The sequence below is a fragment of the Neopsephotus bourkii genome, unplaced genomic scaffold (genome assembly GCF_033783945.1).
Source record: "Neopsephotus bourkii isolate Nb327-2 ecotype Australia unplaced genomic scaffold, CSIRO-AGI_Nbou_v1 NB_1765, whole genome shotgun sequence".
NCBI lineage: Eukaryota > Metazoa > Chordata > Aves > Psittaciformes > Psittacidae > Neopsephotus > Neopsephotus bourkii.
This window is the reverse complement of record NW_026902239.1, coordinates 7,283,087-7,299,942: the sequence shown is the minus strand read 5'-3', so window position 1 is coordinate 7,299,942 and position 16,856 is coordinate 7,283,087. Positions and strand designations below refer to the sequence as shown.

Here is a 16,856-nt window from a genome sequence, read left to right as displayed (position 1 = left end):
CTGATTTCCAGGACAAATGCACAGTTTCCCAGTTACTCCCTAGATCTTGGGTCTAGTAGTCTACTAGTGCTTGATGAGGTCTTTTAATTTTCCACTTCCCACTAAACGTATGGTCAGGTATCCTTTAGACTGAACAAGGAGTTACCCGCAACAGTGTTAACTCCAGGTAAGCTAGGACACAGGAGCAAAGAGACACACCATAGCTGCCTATTCCCCAGAGCAGCTCCCATTTCAGTTTATCCTGCAGTACACTTGCAATAGAAACCATCACATTCAGGACAAGCACAGAGTTCCAGACAAAATTAATCAGCTTAAAAAACACATTTTGAGAGATGCAGACACAACCTTCTTCTAGAGGAAGTCAAGATTTTTTGACAGTTTCCATTCTGAGGAGCTGCATCATATAAGTGAAGGCTCTGCACTTCCATCTCATGCAAGGGCAGCAGCTGTAGGTTACAGACAGGGGGAGAGAAAATGCTCACTGGGGAATCTGGCTGACAGAACTGCCAGCTAAATCAGGCTACTTTAAAGAAACAGGGTTTTTTTTTTGCATTCACCCATGTAAAATGCTTTATACTGTATCCAAATAACTTTTTTCTGTTTATTTTAATCACAGTATCGCAGTATCACAGTATGTTAGAGATTGGAAGGGACCTCAAAAGATCATCTAGTCCAATCCCCCTGCCGGAGCAGGAACACCTAGATAAGGTTACACAGGAACGTGTCCAGGCGGGTTTTGAATGTCTCCAAAGAAGGAGATTCCACAACCTCCCTGGGCAGCCTGTTCCAGTGTTCCGTCACCCTCACTGAGAAGAAGTTTCTTCTCAGGTTTAAGTGGAACCTCTTGTGCTCCAATTTGTATCCATTACCCCTTGTCCTTTCATTGTTTGCCACTGAGAAGAGCCTGGCTCCATCCTCGTGACACTCCCCCTTTATATATTTATATACACTAATAAGGTCACCCCTCAATCTCCTCTTCTCCAAACTATAGAGACCCAGCTCCCTCAGTCTTTCCTCATAAGGGAGATGCTCCACTCCCTTAATCATCTTAGTTGCCCTGCGCTGGACTCTCTCCAGCAGGTCCCTGTCCTTTTTAAACTGAGGGGCCCAGAACTGGACACAATATTCCAGATGAGGTCTCACCAGGGCAGAGTAGAGGGGAAGGAGGACCTCTCTCGACCTACTAACCACCCCCCTTCTAATACACCCCAGGATGCCATTGGCCTTCTTGGCCACAAGGGCACAGTGTCGGCTCATGGTCACCCTGTCGTCCACTAGGACCCCCAGGTCCCTCTCCCCTACACTGCTCTCTAACAGGTCGTTCCCCAGCCTATACTGGAACCTGGGGTTGTTCCTGCCCAGATGCAGGACTCTACACTTTCCCTTGTTATATTTCATCAAGTTATTCCCCGCCCAACCCTCCAGCCTGTCCAGGTCTCTCTGGATGGCAGCACAGCCTTCTGGCGTGTCGGCCACCCCTCCCAGCTTAGTGTCATCAGCAAACTTGCTGATAGTACACTCAATTCCCTCATCTAAATCGTTGATGAATATATTAAATAATACTGGTCCCAGTACCGACCCTTGAGGCACTCCACTAGATACAGGCCTCCAACTAGACTCCGCCCCATAGACTACAACTCTCTGGCTTCTCTCCTTCAGCCAGTTCACAGTCCACCTCACTACCTGATCATCCAGACCACACTTCCTCAATTTAGCCGCAAGGATGCTGTGGGAGACCGTGTCAAACGCTTTGCTGAAGTCAAGGTAGACCACATCCACCGCTCTACCATCATCCATCCACCGTGTTATTTCCTCATAAAAGGCTACGAGATTGGTCAAGCACGACTTCCCCTTGGTGAAGCCATGTTGACTGCCCCTCATAACCCTCTTATCCTTGATATGCCTTAAGATGGCACCAAGGACAAGGTGTTCCATCACTTTCCCAGGAACGGAGGTGAGGCTAACCGGTCTATAGTTACCCGGGTCCTCCTTCTTGCCCTTTTTGAAGACAGGAGTGACATTTGCTTTCCTCCAGTCCTCAGGCACCTCTCCCGTTTCCCAAGACTTGGTAAAGATGATGGAGAGCGGTCTAGCAATGACCTCCACCAGTTCCCTCAGCACCCACGGGTGCATCCCATCTGGACCCATGGATTTATGGATATCCAGATTGCTCAACTGGTCTTTAACCCATTCCTCATCGACTAAGGCAGACCGCTCCGTTGACCTATCTTCATCCGAGGTCTCAGCGGTACAGGGCTCTTCAGGACTGCCTCCGGCAGAGTAGACAGAGACAAAGAAGGCATTCAGTAACTCTGCCATCTCTGTATCTTCTGTCACCAGGGCACCCGTCCCGTTCATCAGCGGGCCTACATTGCCTCTGGTGTTAGTTTTACCTGCCATGTATTTGAAAAAGCTCTTTCTGCTGTCCTTGACCCCTCTCGCCAGCTTTAATTCCAAGGAGGCCTTAGCCATCCTAGCAGCTTTCCTACATCCTCTAGCAGCAGCCTTATATTCTTCCCAAGTGGCCAGCCCTTCTTTCCATGACCTGATTTTGCTAAACCTAAACAACACAACACAATTAGTATTTTCGGAAAGTCATTTGTAAGACTGGTGTGGAAAAAAAACCCCAAAAGCGAAACACCCCACAAAAAACAAACACTGTCAAAGACTAAACAGAGGGGGGGTTTCTGGCTTCTTTTCATGTCAATGTGAACTAATTGAATAAAAGTCATCACATCTACTAGAAATAATTCTGTTACATCAGCAATAAAGTTTCTCTATAGAAGCTAGGAAACTCTTTGGTTATATATATGTACAAAGGCACAGTGAAGCTGAGATTTTTTATTTTTGTAGGACTATTGCTGCATATGTGTATGTATGTATACATATAAAAGTAATAATTGTTCTTTTCTGTAAGGGAAACAAAATCATCAGAAATACTGGACCAAGTGACAATTTCTCAAGCTAGCTGCTCTTTATTATTTTTTTCCCTCTTTCTTCTTTTTAAAGCACAAACATGTTTCTGACAAAATACATTAAACACAGAACAACAGTACTGATGTATGAGTAGTGGGGAAGCAAAGGAAGGAGTTCTGTGAAGATCAGTAGCAGAATGATGTCCCAGAACTAAATCACACTTCAGATGTGCCTACCCAGTAGTCTCTGCAGTGGCCTTTACTCAGACCAAACTAGATGCAAGACTGCCCTAGCTAAGGAGGCGTACACCACCGTTATTGTGGCTCCATGCTGCACTCACCTCCAGTCCCTCTCAGTGGGTTTTTCATTGCAGCAGGCAAGCCAGCTGCATGGAGGAAATAGATGAAGAGCAGTTGGCAAGCATTCATGCATGGTCATCTTGGAGATAAGTCTATTTTCAACCGCATCTTCCAATTCGTCGTCCTTGCTATCAGCTCAAATTTAGGCAGATACCAGCACCAGTATACTGTCAATGCTGCTAATGGCTTTATTGGTATATGAACACTTAGTAGGCCCAGGTTTAGATGGGCACTGACTATATCTTCCAAACTCACAGCAAACAGAAAAACTCAAGGCTGTCAGGGCTGGCTAGAACACCTGTTATCCTGCTTGTGCACATCAGCCTGCTCTGAGCAAATTACTGCAAGGCATTCAAACAGTAAATATGTTACAGAACACTCAAGAGTTACAGAACGTGTTTTTACGGACAGAATATATGTACAAATAAAGCTGTATCAGGACATCACTCTTGAAGGAAACAGTCAGACTGTTATATTGGAAACAGTGAAAAGAGGATACATTAGGGATGTCATTTGATAAACATCTTGAGGAAAGGCAGACAGAATGTATAAACCAACCAATAAAAGGTTAGTTTTTCACAGGACTATCAGGTATTTACAAGTAATGACAGCCTCTGTCTTAGCAACAAGATAAACACCAGGCTGCCAGGAGACATCAAACTGCTGATGCTCTGATACAGAAAGGCAGGTATAGGGGAAGCGTATTTATTGAATCGTCCTCTGTAGCTATTTTATTATCTCCACAGAAAAGCACTGCTTCAAGATTAACCTTCCTGGGAGACTGACAAAAAGACAGACTATTTTTACTTCCGTAATTGCTAGCAGTTATCTCACAGAAGTAACCTGCAAACCTCATCTGTTTACACATATGCACAATTTCAATGCAAAAGAAATGAAATTATACAATTGCTGTGACTGACACTATTTTTGTGCTTAATCAATCTTCCTTGATTTTTGTAATATTTAGTAATAAAGAGTGTATTTAACACAGCTGTTAGGACTACCTCCACAGAAAACAGAGACACTTTTAGCCAGTTCACAGTGCTAATAATCTAGAAAAGCACCCATGAATTCATTTCAAGTAAAAACTGTGACACTTATTGAAGCTGTAGTTGCATGGATGTTTTTTGGGGAAAAAAAACCAAACAAAAGCCCAACCCAACTTTTCAGCTGTTTTATAGAATAGATGAAATGAATGAGAAAACAAAGGCTACAAATGTAACACTGCCCAGATATCAATCATTTGAACTGTACTTTTAAACCATCCCTACTGAACGAAACTAACCCCTGACAGAACTCACTCTAGAAGAGCTTATATGAACTGCTATGCTGCCATATATCCAGGGGGGTACAAGCACCCACTAAGGAAGAGTGGGAGCCATCATTGTTCTTAGCTGCTCTTCCAAATCTGTTTCTCAGCAGTGAGGCCAAGTACCTACCCTCCTTTTTACTTGGAATAAGACAGTCCAGAGTGTTTTCTTTGTACAACCACCTCCCTATATTGCTACATTTTCCCTTTCCCCATAAGTTAAGATGAGAGACTAGGGGAAAGAAACAAAAGCACAGACATTTAAACATTATGAATTTAAAGTAATGGAAGAAATCCATTATCTGATTTAACAGAAACATCAATTAACATTATACCAAAATGCAATAAATAGCCACCCTTAACATGATGTGAAAAATCACTCTTCACCACTGCACATAAATCTGTGAACTGGAACTTGAGTGAAAAAACAAACCAACCAACATAGCTTTCAAAGTATATTAGCAGAGCAGACAGCAAGGTTACTTTTATACTCCAGACTAAGAATCTATCATTATATTCTAGTCAAAGCAACTTTTTCTGCTCCCATGATCAAATTTCTAAAACATCTTCTTCAGCCCTTCACAACCTGCTTACACATGGCATAATCCCCTCAAGCATATAAAACATTAAATTTTCCATTGGTTGTTGAAAATTCCATGGGTGATTACGTTAGGGAAAGGCAGGCAGGAAGGAGGGTGTGTGTGTGTGAAAATCAAACCTAAACTCTCTAATATTGTGTTTATCAGTGTGGGCCAAGTCACAGACATAGCTAAAACAGCAGCATTCACATCCAAATACAGTATTTAGCTTGGGATGAACCTACTTCAGCAGTTTATGATGCAAGGGCTCTTCAATTCCATCCTCAGTCTTAGTCAGTTAAACAGCTGCTTCTGAAAAAGACATTTGCCAGCTTCTCATCTGACCTTTAAAGATAAGCCCTCATAAAATTTACTCAGTTCTCCAAGACTACAAATCACCGCAGCTCCACTGACTTTCAGGGCATCTACTACTTCACTTGGAAGGGGCACTTCATTTACAGCTGCAAGGCTTCCCACCTCCTCTGCTTCCATACCCCAAAGTGAAATAGCACTGTTCTTCTGCAGTCCCTTCCCCTTAAGAGGCCATCATAGGCCTTTGAAAGTTCTGTACTGACAACATTTGCTGAGAGCATTTCCTAAAGCTGGTCTATTCTGGGTTTCACGGATTCATATAACTAATTTAAAACTCTTTATGCAGCACAAGGCCAATTACTCATCATTAATTAAAAATAAGCATCCTTTAGAAGCACAGGCTAAAATCCATCATTACAAGATCGTATTAATGGTTTATTCCAAGAGTTTAAGCGGTTCGGGTTTGCTTCTTTTATAACAATGCTAACAGGATCTTTAGGTTTTGAGGTTTTTGTTTTGTTCTTTTGAAGCTTGTAGCAGGACTTTAGTTTAAAACCATTATCTATGATTCACTAAGCTCTCTACTCTGTTCCCAGACAGCCTTATCCCCAGCTCCTTGTTACTTTTTTAAAGTGATAAAAATAGACTTATTTTTGCAAGAAGACCTTCCCTTATCTCAACATAGTGAACATATCAGTCAAATCTGGGGGGAGAATGATAGCAGGGGCAGAAGTTATAGCAGGTGGAAACACAGGGAGATAACTAAGCTTCGCAAACAAGAAAACAATTGCCTTGAAAGAGGAACGGGGCTCTTCCAATACTAAGTGCCCATCTCAAATGAGAAAAGAGTATGTAGGGGAAAAAAAAAAATGGAAAGAATAGGAAACCACCCCCAGCACTTCATCTCACCTCCAGCTTTTAGGGAGCCTCATTTTGATACCCAAGGAAAATGAGCATACAAATGGAATTGCCATGCTTATCTTCCTAAGTGCTCTATTTAAGATGACTCAAATGTGAATGCTTTTATAGCCATATTCCACTCTGTAGTGATTAATTTACCAGATTGCTGTTGAAGACGCATCTGCAAAAAAGGCTTTTTAAAAACTAGACAAAATCAAACCTATAAATTGCCCTCTGCATAAGATAACATATGAGACAGTGACCAAGGGCTGAGGATGGGGGGGGAGGGGGTGGGGTGGGGTGCAGAAAAAACACTGTTAGACTATTTAATTCAGTAAGATCTTAATAAATTCCTGCTTCTGCTGTTTTCTAAATATACCTGACATGTCCTCCAATAATTAGGATAATTTTTTCATAAATTATCTCTTTAGACTTAACAAAGAATAAAGAAGTGTTTATGTGGCTTTTGAAAGGTAACAAAGATTTAGTAAATGCATTAGAAATTACTCACTTTTGCTTTAGCACTCTGTGATCAATTAGTCCTTCTTCCTTTACAGTTGAGCACAGATGTTTTTTCTGCTCTAGAGGACCAGAAGTATTTAACATTTGTCTGTCAGTAGCCCTGAAAGAATGAATAAATAAATTATTTCATTAATAAATAAATATGTTCATTGCCACATTTTGAGCAACTTACAGAAAAAGATATTTTAGGTTTCTAAAATACTAGTGGCAGAAATAGAAAAGGAGAGAAATTTACATACTTATTGAACAGTTATGATTTTATGTGATGCTGATATCTCTTAATCAGCCTTTCAGTTCAGTTATCAGACTCTGAGAAGTTAAAAGGAAAATTGTTAATAATATTCTGTAGCAATATTCTAATCACTACATTGATAAAAAACCCAAGAAAATAAATCTCATAGCTTCAGGATAACTGCCATCTTCATAACCTGGCATCTCTGGGAATAATTAAACATTACAATATACAAGGAGAGGAGTGAAAGAGTGATTTACATGGTATTATAAGGCAGTTTCTATTCAACTAGAACTTTGAAGTGTTGTTTCTTACAGAGGTTAAGTATGTCCATATTGAACCTTCAAGTCAGCCTCATTTTTCCATTCATTTCTTCTCCTTTTGTTGGTAGAAGCAAACATCAGCATTTTTACCCTGCACTGGGGGAAAGGCAGAGCTAAGATAGTGGTTATTGTTATGCTGCCAAGAATTCATAGCTGTCATTAGCCATCTGAGAAGGGGGGATGATATAGCTTTCTTTCTGAACCTCACCTCCTCAGAACTTCCCAACTTCAAAGATGCTTTATAAACTGTTCCAGCCTCAGCTGCACTCACACATGAAACGTTACTATTGGAAGCCACAGGCTTTTCACAAACCAGTATTTTTCAGCTTTATAGTTAAAACAAAACAAAAAAACAAATCCAGTATGTTCTCTATGTTGGTTTTAGAAATAATCAATCTTGAATTGGAAAAGATCTTGCTATTACCCAGTAACATCTATGGGCAAGCTCCTCATATGCACATAAACACAGTTTCTATTGCATGACCCAGAACACTTCCACTTACTAGAGACAGACACAAGACAGATGTTTCTTCTATGTCCTAATCCAAACTGCTGGAGATGCAAGTCACATTTGGTGTCCTTTCACAAGTCTGCTACTTCCACACAGAAAGTGTTCACCCATCATACTCAAAACTCCATGCCAGCCAATGACTTTACTTCTGTTTCTAGAAGAAAGGTGACCTGAGCACAATTCGCATGTAGTTGGAACACATGCTAAGGACAGCAGGATAAAGAAGTGACTAGCCAGCAGTGCACCAATAAGCACTGGAAATAGCAGCCATGTAAGAAATATGACAGGGACCAAGACTGCAATTCAGCCTAACATAACTGGGCAACAAAGGAAATAGGAGTTCACTTCTCATATATTGTGGATCCATTAATTTTTTGTTTTGTCGTATATTGTGCTTCTCTGTGTTAAAGTAGCATACCAAGAAAAAGAAATAAGCTTCTTTAAAACAGTGCCTCATACACTTTCTTCTAGTCACGAGTCCTTGAATTAGGTCAAAATGAATTATTCTTACAGGAGTTCGTTCAAGATGTACCAGACAAAATAATTTCTAACTACATCACAAACACAAGCACTCCAGAGTTAAGAAATGAGAGTTAGAGCCATCTGTGTATGAGGATACAGCCTATAAAAAAAATACTGGTTTTACCACAGGAGCTTTTCCATCACTCTACTGCAAGCTGCATAGAATATCATGATTTTTTACTCATCCAAAAATACATGACTCAATGTATTTCTTAAACTTGCTTGAGTTTTATTCTGCAGTTCTTGACTCTGACACAGAGAACATTTCAGAAACAGCAGCTTATTTTCTTTACTTCCCGATAAACAGGAATACCAGCAACTTATTTTCTAGGCAAGACCTCTAGGTAGGACAGATTTTAAGGTATGTTCTATTATATTCACTAATAGCTGAGAATTTCAGCATTTTATTTTTTTGGAGTCTGCAGAACTTGACAGAAAAGGTGTGCCCTCACACTACTGCAGTTCTATGCCCTTTGTGAGAGAGTAAGGCCTGATTTACAGGAGCTGAGAAGTACACAGGGAACAGTCACATTTGAGATGCAGTCTAGCCACATTTTTCTGACAGTCACGGATAAAATCTAAATATTCAGAGCAGCATTCGCACTGCCTTAAGCAGAAGGACAAGTTTTCTTCTGAATCTCCCTGCTGAAATCATTATACATCTACCACCCTTTGTATGAAGTGCAGGGCCCACATACAGCAGTCTTCACGACAGACACTTGCTCTACCTCCAAAGAGGAAGTTTCCTATAAATCAAGTGAGGCAGGACCCTGGAGAAGGGAAACAAGACTGGCTGTGATTGCATACTTCAGGTCTCTGATAAATCATACATGCAGTAACATCATATTCTTCCTGCACCCTCTTTCCTTCTAATGATGCAGGACAATTTACCCAAGGGTTTCATAAGTACAAGGACAAGAGGATGTATCATGTGAGCAAGTTAAGTTATGCTCACAAGTGCAATTTGCCTGGAAATAACCCTGCCATCATCATTTACCATGCGTTGGTTTGCACCATGGAGTCATCTCAGAATGCACAAACTGGACTCCTTTAGGATCAAGGCAAATGCAACAAAGAACGTTCTACAGATCTATTCCTACTGGGCTACAACTGCATACTAATACAGGCTTAGTGCTAGAGTCCTTCCCTGCGAAAAAGGGCATTTTGCATCCATGACAAGCCATTCTCTGCTGTGAGAATTATTTGGCTTAGAAGAGAGCAGTCGGAGCTCAGGATGTCTCTCTTCGGCCTGATATATCAGAAAAGAAAATTATCTTTCCAGATTTACAATAGATCAGAATGAAGGGGTCGGATAGGGGAGAAACCAGTCAACCCACCTACCCCAAAACCCCCAACCAACCCATACCAAAACACGCAACAAAAAAAACCTCTCAAAACCCAACCACAAAACCGTCAACCTCTGCCCCCACCAAAGATACCACAGACAAGGAAAAAAAAAAAAAAAAGAAGCCAGAACATGCCCAGTTAAGACAATCTCTGTGGAATTTTATTTCTAAAAATCTATCTAGTTCCACACAGTGGGATCATCAAATGCTTACGCCTAGATCAAATTGAGAGCTTTTTTGGAGAGACTGTATTTAAATACCTGTGACACATATCCCATCTCTGGCTAAATCATGATTTTACTCCCAGACTTGCAAATATTTAGAACTGCTTCATAACCTTAATATCACAAATACAGAAACTTTCAGCTATAGTTGAAGCTTGATGATGCTTCATCCAAACGAAAACTAGGTCCTAGAAGTGGAAATGAAGAGCAGCTTTAATTAATGGTGTTGTTCAGGAATGCTGCTGCCCTGTTTAAAACCACAAGGTAACAACCTTTTTTTTGCATTTCACACGTTTTTAGAGATATTCAAAGTACAAAAATCAGCTACAAATTGGAGCTGAAGAGCTAGTAAATGTGAGTTTTAAAGTGTTACAGAAAGAATGCAACTATACCTAAACTGGTATTTTCTGTGTCATATACGAACTCACCCACTAATTGCTTCTGGAAATGTTTGAGAAGCTGTTTCAGAATCATATGTAAGGGATTTTAGGCCACTTTTTTGTTGCTGATATTTATTGATCAGGTCCATCAGCACTGCCTGGTGCCCAATCTTCTTCACCAGCTGCTGCACCATACGATCATTAAGAGCCAGAAGAGCTGCTCCACTTACTTCTTCTTCTGCAGATCAAAGGGAATTAAAGAATTTCTGAAAAATAACTTTAGAGTTACAATAACTTCTATGTGCCTAAAAAGATCATGACAGGTCAGAGGCAAGGATGCTTTCTACTCTTGATAGTGTTCAATTGTTAAAAAGCTGGTTTAGATACTGTCCTTTCCCTAACAGCACCAGGAGCCCCAATCACTGGCCAGCTACTTTCCCCTGACAAAAAGCCAAAAAACAGAGAGCTATTTTAACGCTTTAAATCAGGCTTTGCTTAGACCACAGCAGACTGTTGATTAAGGAAGAAAAGTAAGTTTTTTTAAGAAAACACATAACAAATAGCCTGTTGACATAACAGATGGTCATGCAGTCTTTTGTAGGAGGCCTATATACTCAGATATAAAATATTTACACAGTACAGTTGCATTATTTCAAAAGATATATACAATATAGAATAGACCTTTTTAAACTGGCAGCTTGATTTAAGGTGTATCTATTTACATACAGGCTTAATCTCATCCCTTGATGCAGAGGGTTGACCAATGTACAGGGGGGTTGTACAGGGGGGTTTAGAGGAATTCACTTGTGTTAGAGGAATTTACTTGCCTAGACAAGGTATTGTCTGTTGTAAGTGCTTACTAAGCAGAACAAAGACACCAAGTCCTATTGATAAGCAAAAGCAGACACCTGGTCCTATTGATAAGCAGACACCTGATTATAATGATAAGTAGCTATTGATAAGGAAAAGCAGACGCCAGATACAGGAAGAAGCAGATGGTTTATGGCTGGGGCACCGACCAAACCCTAAGACCATATGTGTGAAGACTAAAAGGTGACAAGTTCAAGAAGAGGAAGACTCATTTACTTCATCTTGAAGACCCCTACCCACAAGAGGAAGACTCATTTACTTCATCTTGAGACCCCTGCCCATGACCAGAGGGGGCACTGCGCAGGCGCAGAGGACTTTCTAGGTCATTATAATACGCATATTGTGCAACCTTGTAACTTTAGAGGATAAACGTAGAGGGAAATAACACTGAGGCACACATGCCTTTTGGAGGATCAATCCCCCGTGCGTCTTCAGCTGAATAAAGCATACCTACTTTACAACTTTAACGAAGTTGTGGAGTCTATTCCGCTATCACCCTCAGAATTTCTCAGAGACTTCATAATAAGTCTGCACACTTGTTTTGATTTATCATATCTATGTTAGTCATAATTAACTTCTGTAAGTCTGAAGCTAATACATACATACACAGCCCCTCCACCACCACCCCCAAGAAAAAAAAAGGTAGGCAGTACCAAGTTAAAGACACAGAAAGAAATACTAAACAAACCCTACACAAACAACAAAAATGCTTACCACGAAACTTAGGAACGAGTTCACCTAAATTTCTTTGTCTCAACCAGTTGCAAACTTGATCAACCGACCAATTTTCCATCTTCAGGTGTTGCAATGCAAAATTTCACTATGAAATGAAAAGAAAGGATTATTTTTATGCCAAACTCCAACATTTGATAGTGGGAAAAAAATATACTTAGCAAATAATGTTACACTTACATGCTCTGAATAAAACCAGCACAAAATAATCCAACTAATGCCTGCTACAAGTGGCAGTCTCCCTGGATCCGTTTCTTCACCTCCTCTTCCTTCCCTGCTTTCCCTCTGTTTTAAAAGACAGTCTCATTTCTTATAAAATACGACCTGCTCCAGTACCATTAACACCCAGGTTTCCACACAGAGGAGAGTAAAGGTGTGAAATTCACCAGCACCACGCTCCTCAGGAAACGGCTGACATTTTACGCAAAGAAAAAAAAAACCCAAACCACTCCACCATCAGATAAGATTCTATCACACATATGTTTAGAGTCAATCAAGCACCTTAACCCTTTCAGTACCACCAAGCAGGTGCTCAGGCAAATACTTAACCCTCAATTACCAGCAGTTAGGAGCAATAAAGCTCCTGGAAAATATAGGGGAGGGGCAGCTCCTTCTGTTGGTCCTCTTTTTGAGGCTCCAGCGCTTCTTGGGAAAATGCTTCTGGTTCCTCGCGAAGGAAGAGGGCGCAGAGATGGGACCTAGACCCCGATTCCTGTACCCGGTAAGTCTGTTTAACCCGTCTCTTGTGAACCTCCCCGAAGAGCTGGCTTCAATTGAGGTGAGGGGGGCACATCGTCAATCAAAACAAGCTGCAACCTCAGGGGATGATTTACAAAGCCAAAGCTTGTCCTACTCTGCCAACTCCTTGACAGTAGAAAACTCTCTCTGAGGGTGATTTAGCCCTAGTACATAAAGGAGCATCCAGTGCTCTATGACTATACTTGCAATTCACAACAATGTTAGAGGAACTTATTCAGGCAAGGGCTTGTTTGTTTTGGGGGTTTGTTGATTGTTTTTTGTTGGTTTTTTTTTTTCAGATGAAAACACGAGTGTCTGGCATCATTGGCCAAACCTTTCTTTTCCCAAAATGACCAATGCACAGTCTCTGAGCCTGCAGTGAGTTCATGGGCTCTAACATGAGGGTTCATCCACACACGCCTCACCAAGATCTGGCTCACTGCACTACAAAAACACAAAACCAATCTCCAAAAAAGCTCGGCGCACCATCCTTGAATAAAAACACCCTGGTTTTCATCCTTCACCAACAGAGACCCCCAAAACACATTCACTTCAGCTTACGCTCTTGTGCCACTAGACTTCACCACCTTTAGAAGGGTTAAGTTTAAGAGGAATGTCTTTCTGGATTACATGAGTGGATTTAATTTGATGTGACAACAGTAGCCATACAAGTCCTCCCCCAGGCTAAACAGCAATAACAGGGTGTGAAAAGTCATTATTTGTTGAGAAGTCTGGTGTAAATTAAAAGTCACACCTTCCTGTCACACTTCTTACTTCCTTCCAAAGAGTAAGGTAAAAAAAAAGAAACGAAAAGGTTCCCAAAACTTTAAAGATAAAACCAAATGCAAGGCAGAAAGATACTTGCCTTATCAACCAAGCAGTGTGAAAGCAGCAAGATATATTGAAATGATGGAAAAGGTCCTGCTTCATCCTACAAGAAGAAACTCTCTGAGACTCAATTTGGAGTTTTAGACAGCAGGCATTCTTTATTGTAGCTCTGGGCGCACGTGCGAATCGTTTTGCAAAGGTGAGCACCCCTGGAGTCTACAAGCAGCATCCATATCCAACAAACTTATGCATGTTTACAACCTTTCCAGGAAATTCCTTACATATTCATTAGATTTCCTGGAACTAATTGTAATATTTGCATTTTAATTATTCATGCGTTTTTCTTGCCAAGTGGTGGTCTCAAGGGGTCTCTGGTGGTCATCAATACTCTTCTGCTGACTGATCTCTGTGCTTGCGCATGTGAAAAGACTCTTGTGTAGTACTTAACAATTGTGTCTGTGTTTTAGGTTAGTTTGCTCTGATTTGTTCCTTGAAGAACCCAGTCTGTCTCCCTCATTCCTTTCTTACCTTCACGGGATACTCTTGTTTTATACATACCCCAAGGTCACACCGGTCCATCTTACTCTCAACAAAGCTGTTCCAATTTACTACCTAACATCTTGCTCTCAACAGAGTGGTCCCAATTTACAACTCAGCATTTTAGCTTACAATATATGTTAAGGTTCACTACCCGCAAATACTTTGAAATGCTTCTCAAAAGTTATTTCACTTATTTGCATACACTATGGATAAAGGAGATAATAAAAGAGCACACCAGACTACTAGCAGGATTATGGAGGCAACGAGAAAAACTGAGCATGGATACTGAGATTTGTATTCATTAATGATTCTATTTATTACAGTAACATCAAAAGACTACCCAGTGAAGTGTTCCCTGAGCTTGGTGTGGTAAAACACGATTATTTACATTCTTCAATTAACTCTTAAAAGTCTGAATATGTTAAAAATCAATGGCAGCATTTTAAAGGCACAGTATTTACAGCATAACTTAAAGTAAAATTCAGAGTAGTTCTACATATAAGTGATCCCTGTCTGTTAATAAATACAGACCATTGTTACAGCCCATAATAAATACTGTGAACTATTTCTTCAAACACCTAAGGTAAATACTTATCATTAGGATTTAACCAGCTGTGGTTGATGAAATTAAGTAGTGAAATTAATAAAAATTATTTTCCCTAGGATGAATCAGGATAACACTTGTTTTTAATGTAAAATACAGTAGTTAATTTTCCAGCCTGGTCAATTCTTTGATTCTGTGAAAATTTTGGTGGTTTTAATCAGATCAAGCTAAAGACCATCTATGATACAGATTTCTACACAATAACAAGAGATAAGGTTCCTGATCAGCACACCTGTGCTGGCAAAGGCATACTATGCATGCACTAATTTACTGCGCAGCTGTTTTATGAAAAGACACGATGAGTTACCATCAACTTGAAGTGACACTTCTAACTGAATAAGCCTACACATCGAAACATTTTAGACAAGGAAAGTGAGTTATTATATCTAGTATATGTGTTGATTTGTGAGAGACTCTATGCCATCGCAGGTTACAAATACCACAGCCTTTAACAGGCTTCCATGTTGATGTCACTGAGGTTGGAATTAAGGTTAATTTTAGTACATTTTAATACAAGACTGAGGAATGTGATATGTGCATATCTATACATCACAGCTGTGTGATGCATATTGTAAAAGGCCAGGTCTCAAAGTTGGTTTAGCAAAGGACTCCAGCTCCTGTCACTGAGAGGTGCCGAGATATTTGATAGTTAAGCCCTGGAGTGTGATTCTACAGCAGCCTAAATCACAACAGTCACAATCCAGCTCACTTCTTTGCAGCCATCTGAGCGATCATGCAGTCAGCAGTGCAGGCTAAGCTGAAAACATAATTATTTTGATATGGTGGGTTTTGAATGGATCAGTGCCTTTAAACAGCTCCCTGGGCAACTGAGTGAAAATAGGTGGTGAAACTATATCCCTAGATTCATCAAGGCTCAGACTGATCATTGTTACAGTTCATTATAACAACAAAGATTTCTGTCTTAATGGAGCACTGACTTGTAAAGTTAAGCCAGAAACCCAAAATGTAAGTAGCAACAATTCCACCTCCAAAAACAATTGGGAAATATCCTCATCTCCTTTCCCTCAAATTTTTCTTGGATTATACTGGCCCTGCTTCTTGCAAAATTATTCTCATTCCCATTTGAAGCCCATTCAAGCTTTCCTGGTGAATAACATGTGGAATACTCATAGTGGTGGAGCTAATCCATTAATTACTGAGAAGGATGGGTGCAAGTTTCTACTATTTGCTTGCTCCATTCTTGATTTAGAATCATTAATCAGTTCAGAGAGCTGAACTAGTAGTCAGTCTTCATGACCTTACAAAAAATGGTTAAGGTTAACTGAAAATAACAGCTTACCCAATCTATTTTGATAAAAAAGGGTTGGTGGCAATTTGTAAGTGCTTCAGTTGGCACCTCAAAGCTGCTAATGTTTGACAAAGCCACTCTGTTGCTCCTAAGGGACGAATACAGAAACCTGTTTAGCCTGGGTGATATCTAGAAAGAGATACATATCCCTAAGTGAGTCTGCATAGCTGAGCTATGACATAAATTTGGTCTCCTATGTGGAATCACATGGATACATGGCATTTACATGGTTTTCCCAGATCTACAGAACACTTACACCTTTGGTACCTAAGAGGTGTTACAAAACTTATCACCTAAATTTTGTACATATGCTTTAATTGGCTTTAGTCTGTAATACAACCTGCACTCAAAGTAAGACATTTTTGGCCATGTTTGAACAGTGAAACAACCTACCAGTGCAGCTGGAATAAATTTTAAAGAGGAAAAAAATATTTTTGAGGATTTGTCCCTCAGAACTCTGTACTTGCACTGTCTTTCCAGATTCACAGGGACCGCAACAAACAATTGCACATCTTTAAAATAAGTCTTGCATCAACACAAGATTTTGTCAAGCAACGACTCAATCATGCCCAAAGTCTGGATCTGACCTCTCACTGAGAAGGATCTTTACTAGTCTCTGTGAAATATGTCATCACCACCCTCTGCCACATGTCTGAGATAGCCCAACCTCAAAAAGAGCTACTAGCTAGACCAAGAACTGTTTACAAGACAGCAAAGAAACAAGAACCTTAGCAAAGGTTTTTGAATTCTGCTGGCATTTGATTAGCTGGATGAATCTGCCAGGTAGAAGAGTGACAGTTA

General features: G+C 40.4%; 1 protein-coding gene across 3 annotated transcripts in view; it reads right to left on the bottom strand.

Moving 5' to 3' along the window:
* The window catches only part of SAMD3 (sterile alpha motif domain containing 3), a 38,491-nt gene extending 26,044 nt beyond the window's left edge, over positions 1 to 12,447 (bottom strand). For all 3 annotated transcript variants that reach the window (XM_061378209.1, XM_061378210.1, XM_061378211.1), the window contains exons 1-4: positions 12,217 to 12,447; positions 12,019 to 12,124; positions 10,483 to 10,672; positions 6,886 to 6,996 (exon numbers count right to left, since the gene is read on the bottom strand). In XM_061378209.1, the coding sequence (XP_061234193.1) occupies positions 6,886 to 6,996; positions 10,483 to 10,672; positions 12,019 to 12,097 (380 nt within the window). In that variant the 5' untranslated portion in view covers positions 12,098 to 12,124; positions 12,217 to 12,447. The remainder of the gene's footprint in view (positions 1 to 6,885; positions 6,997 to 10,482; positions 10,673 to 12,018; positions 12,125 to 12,216) is intronic.
* Positions 12,448 to 16,856: the final 4,409 nt, after the last annotated feature.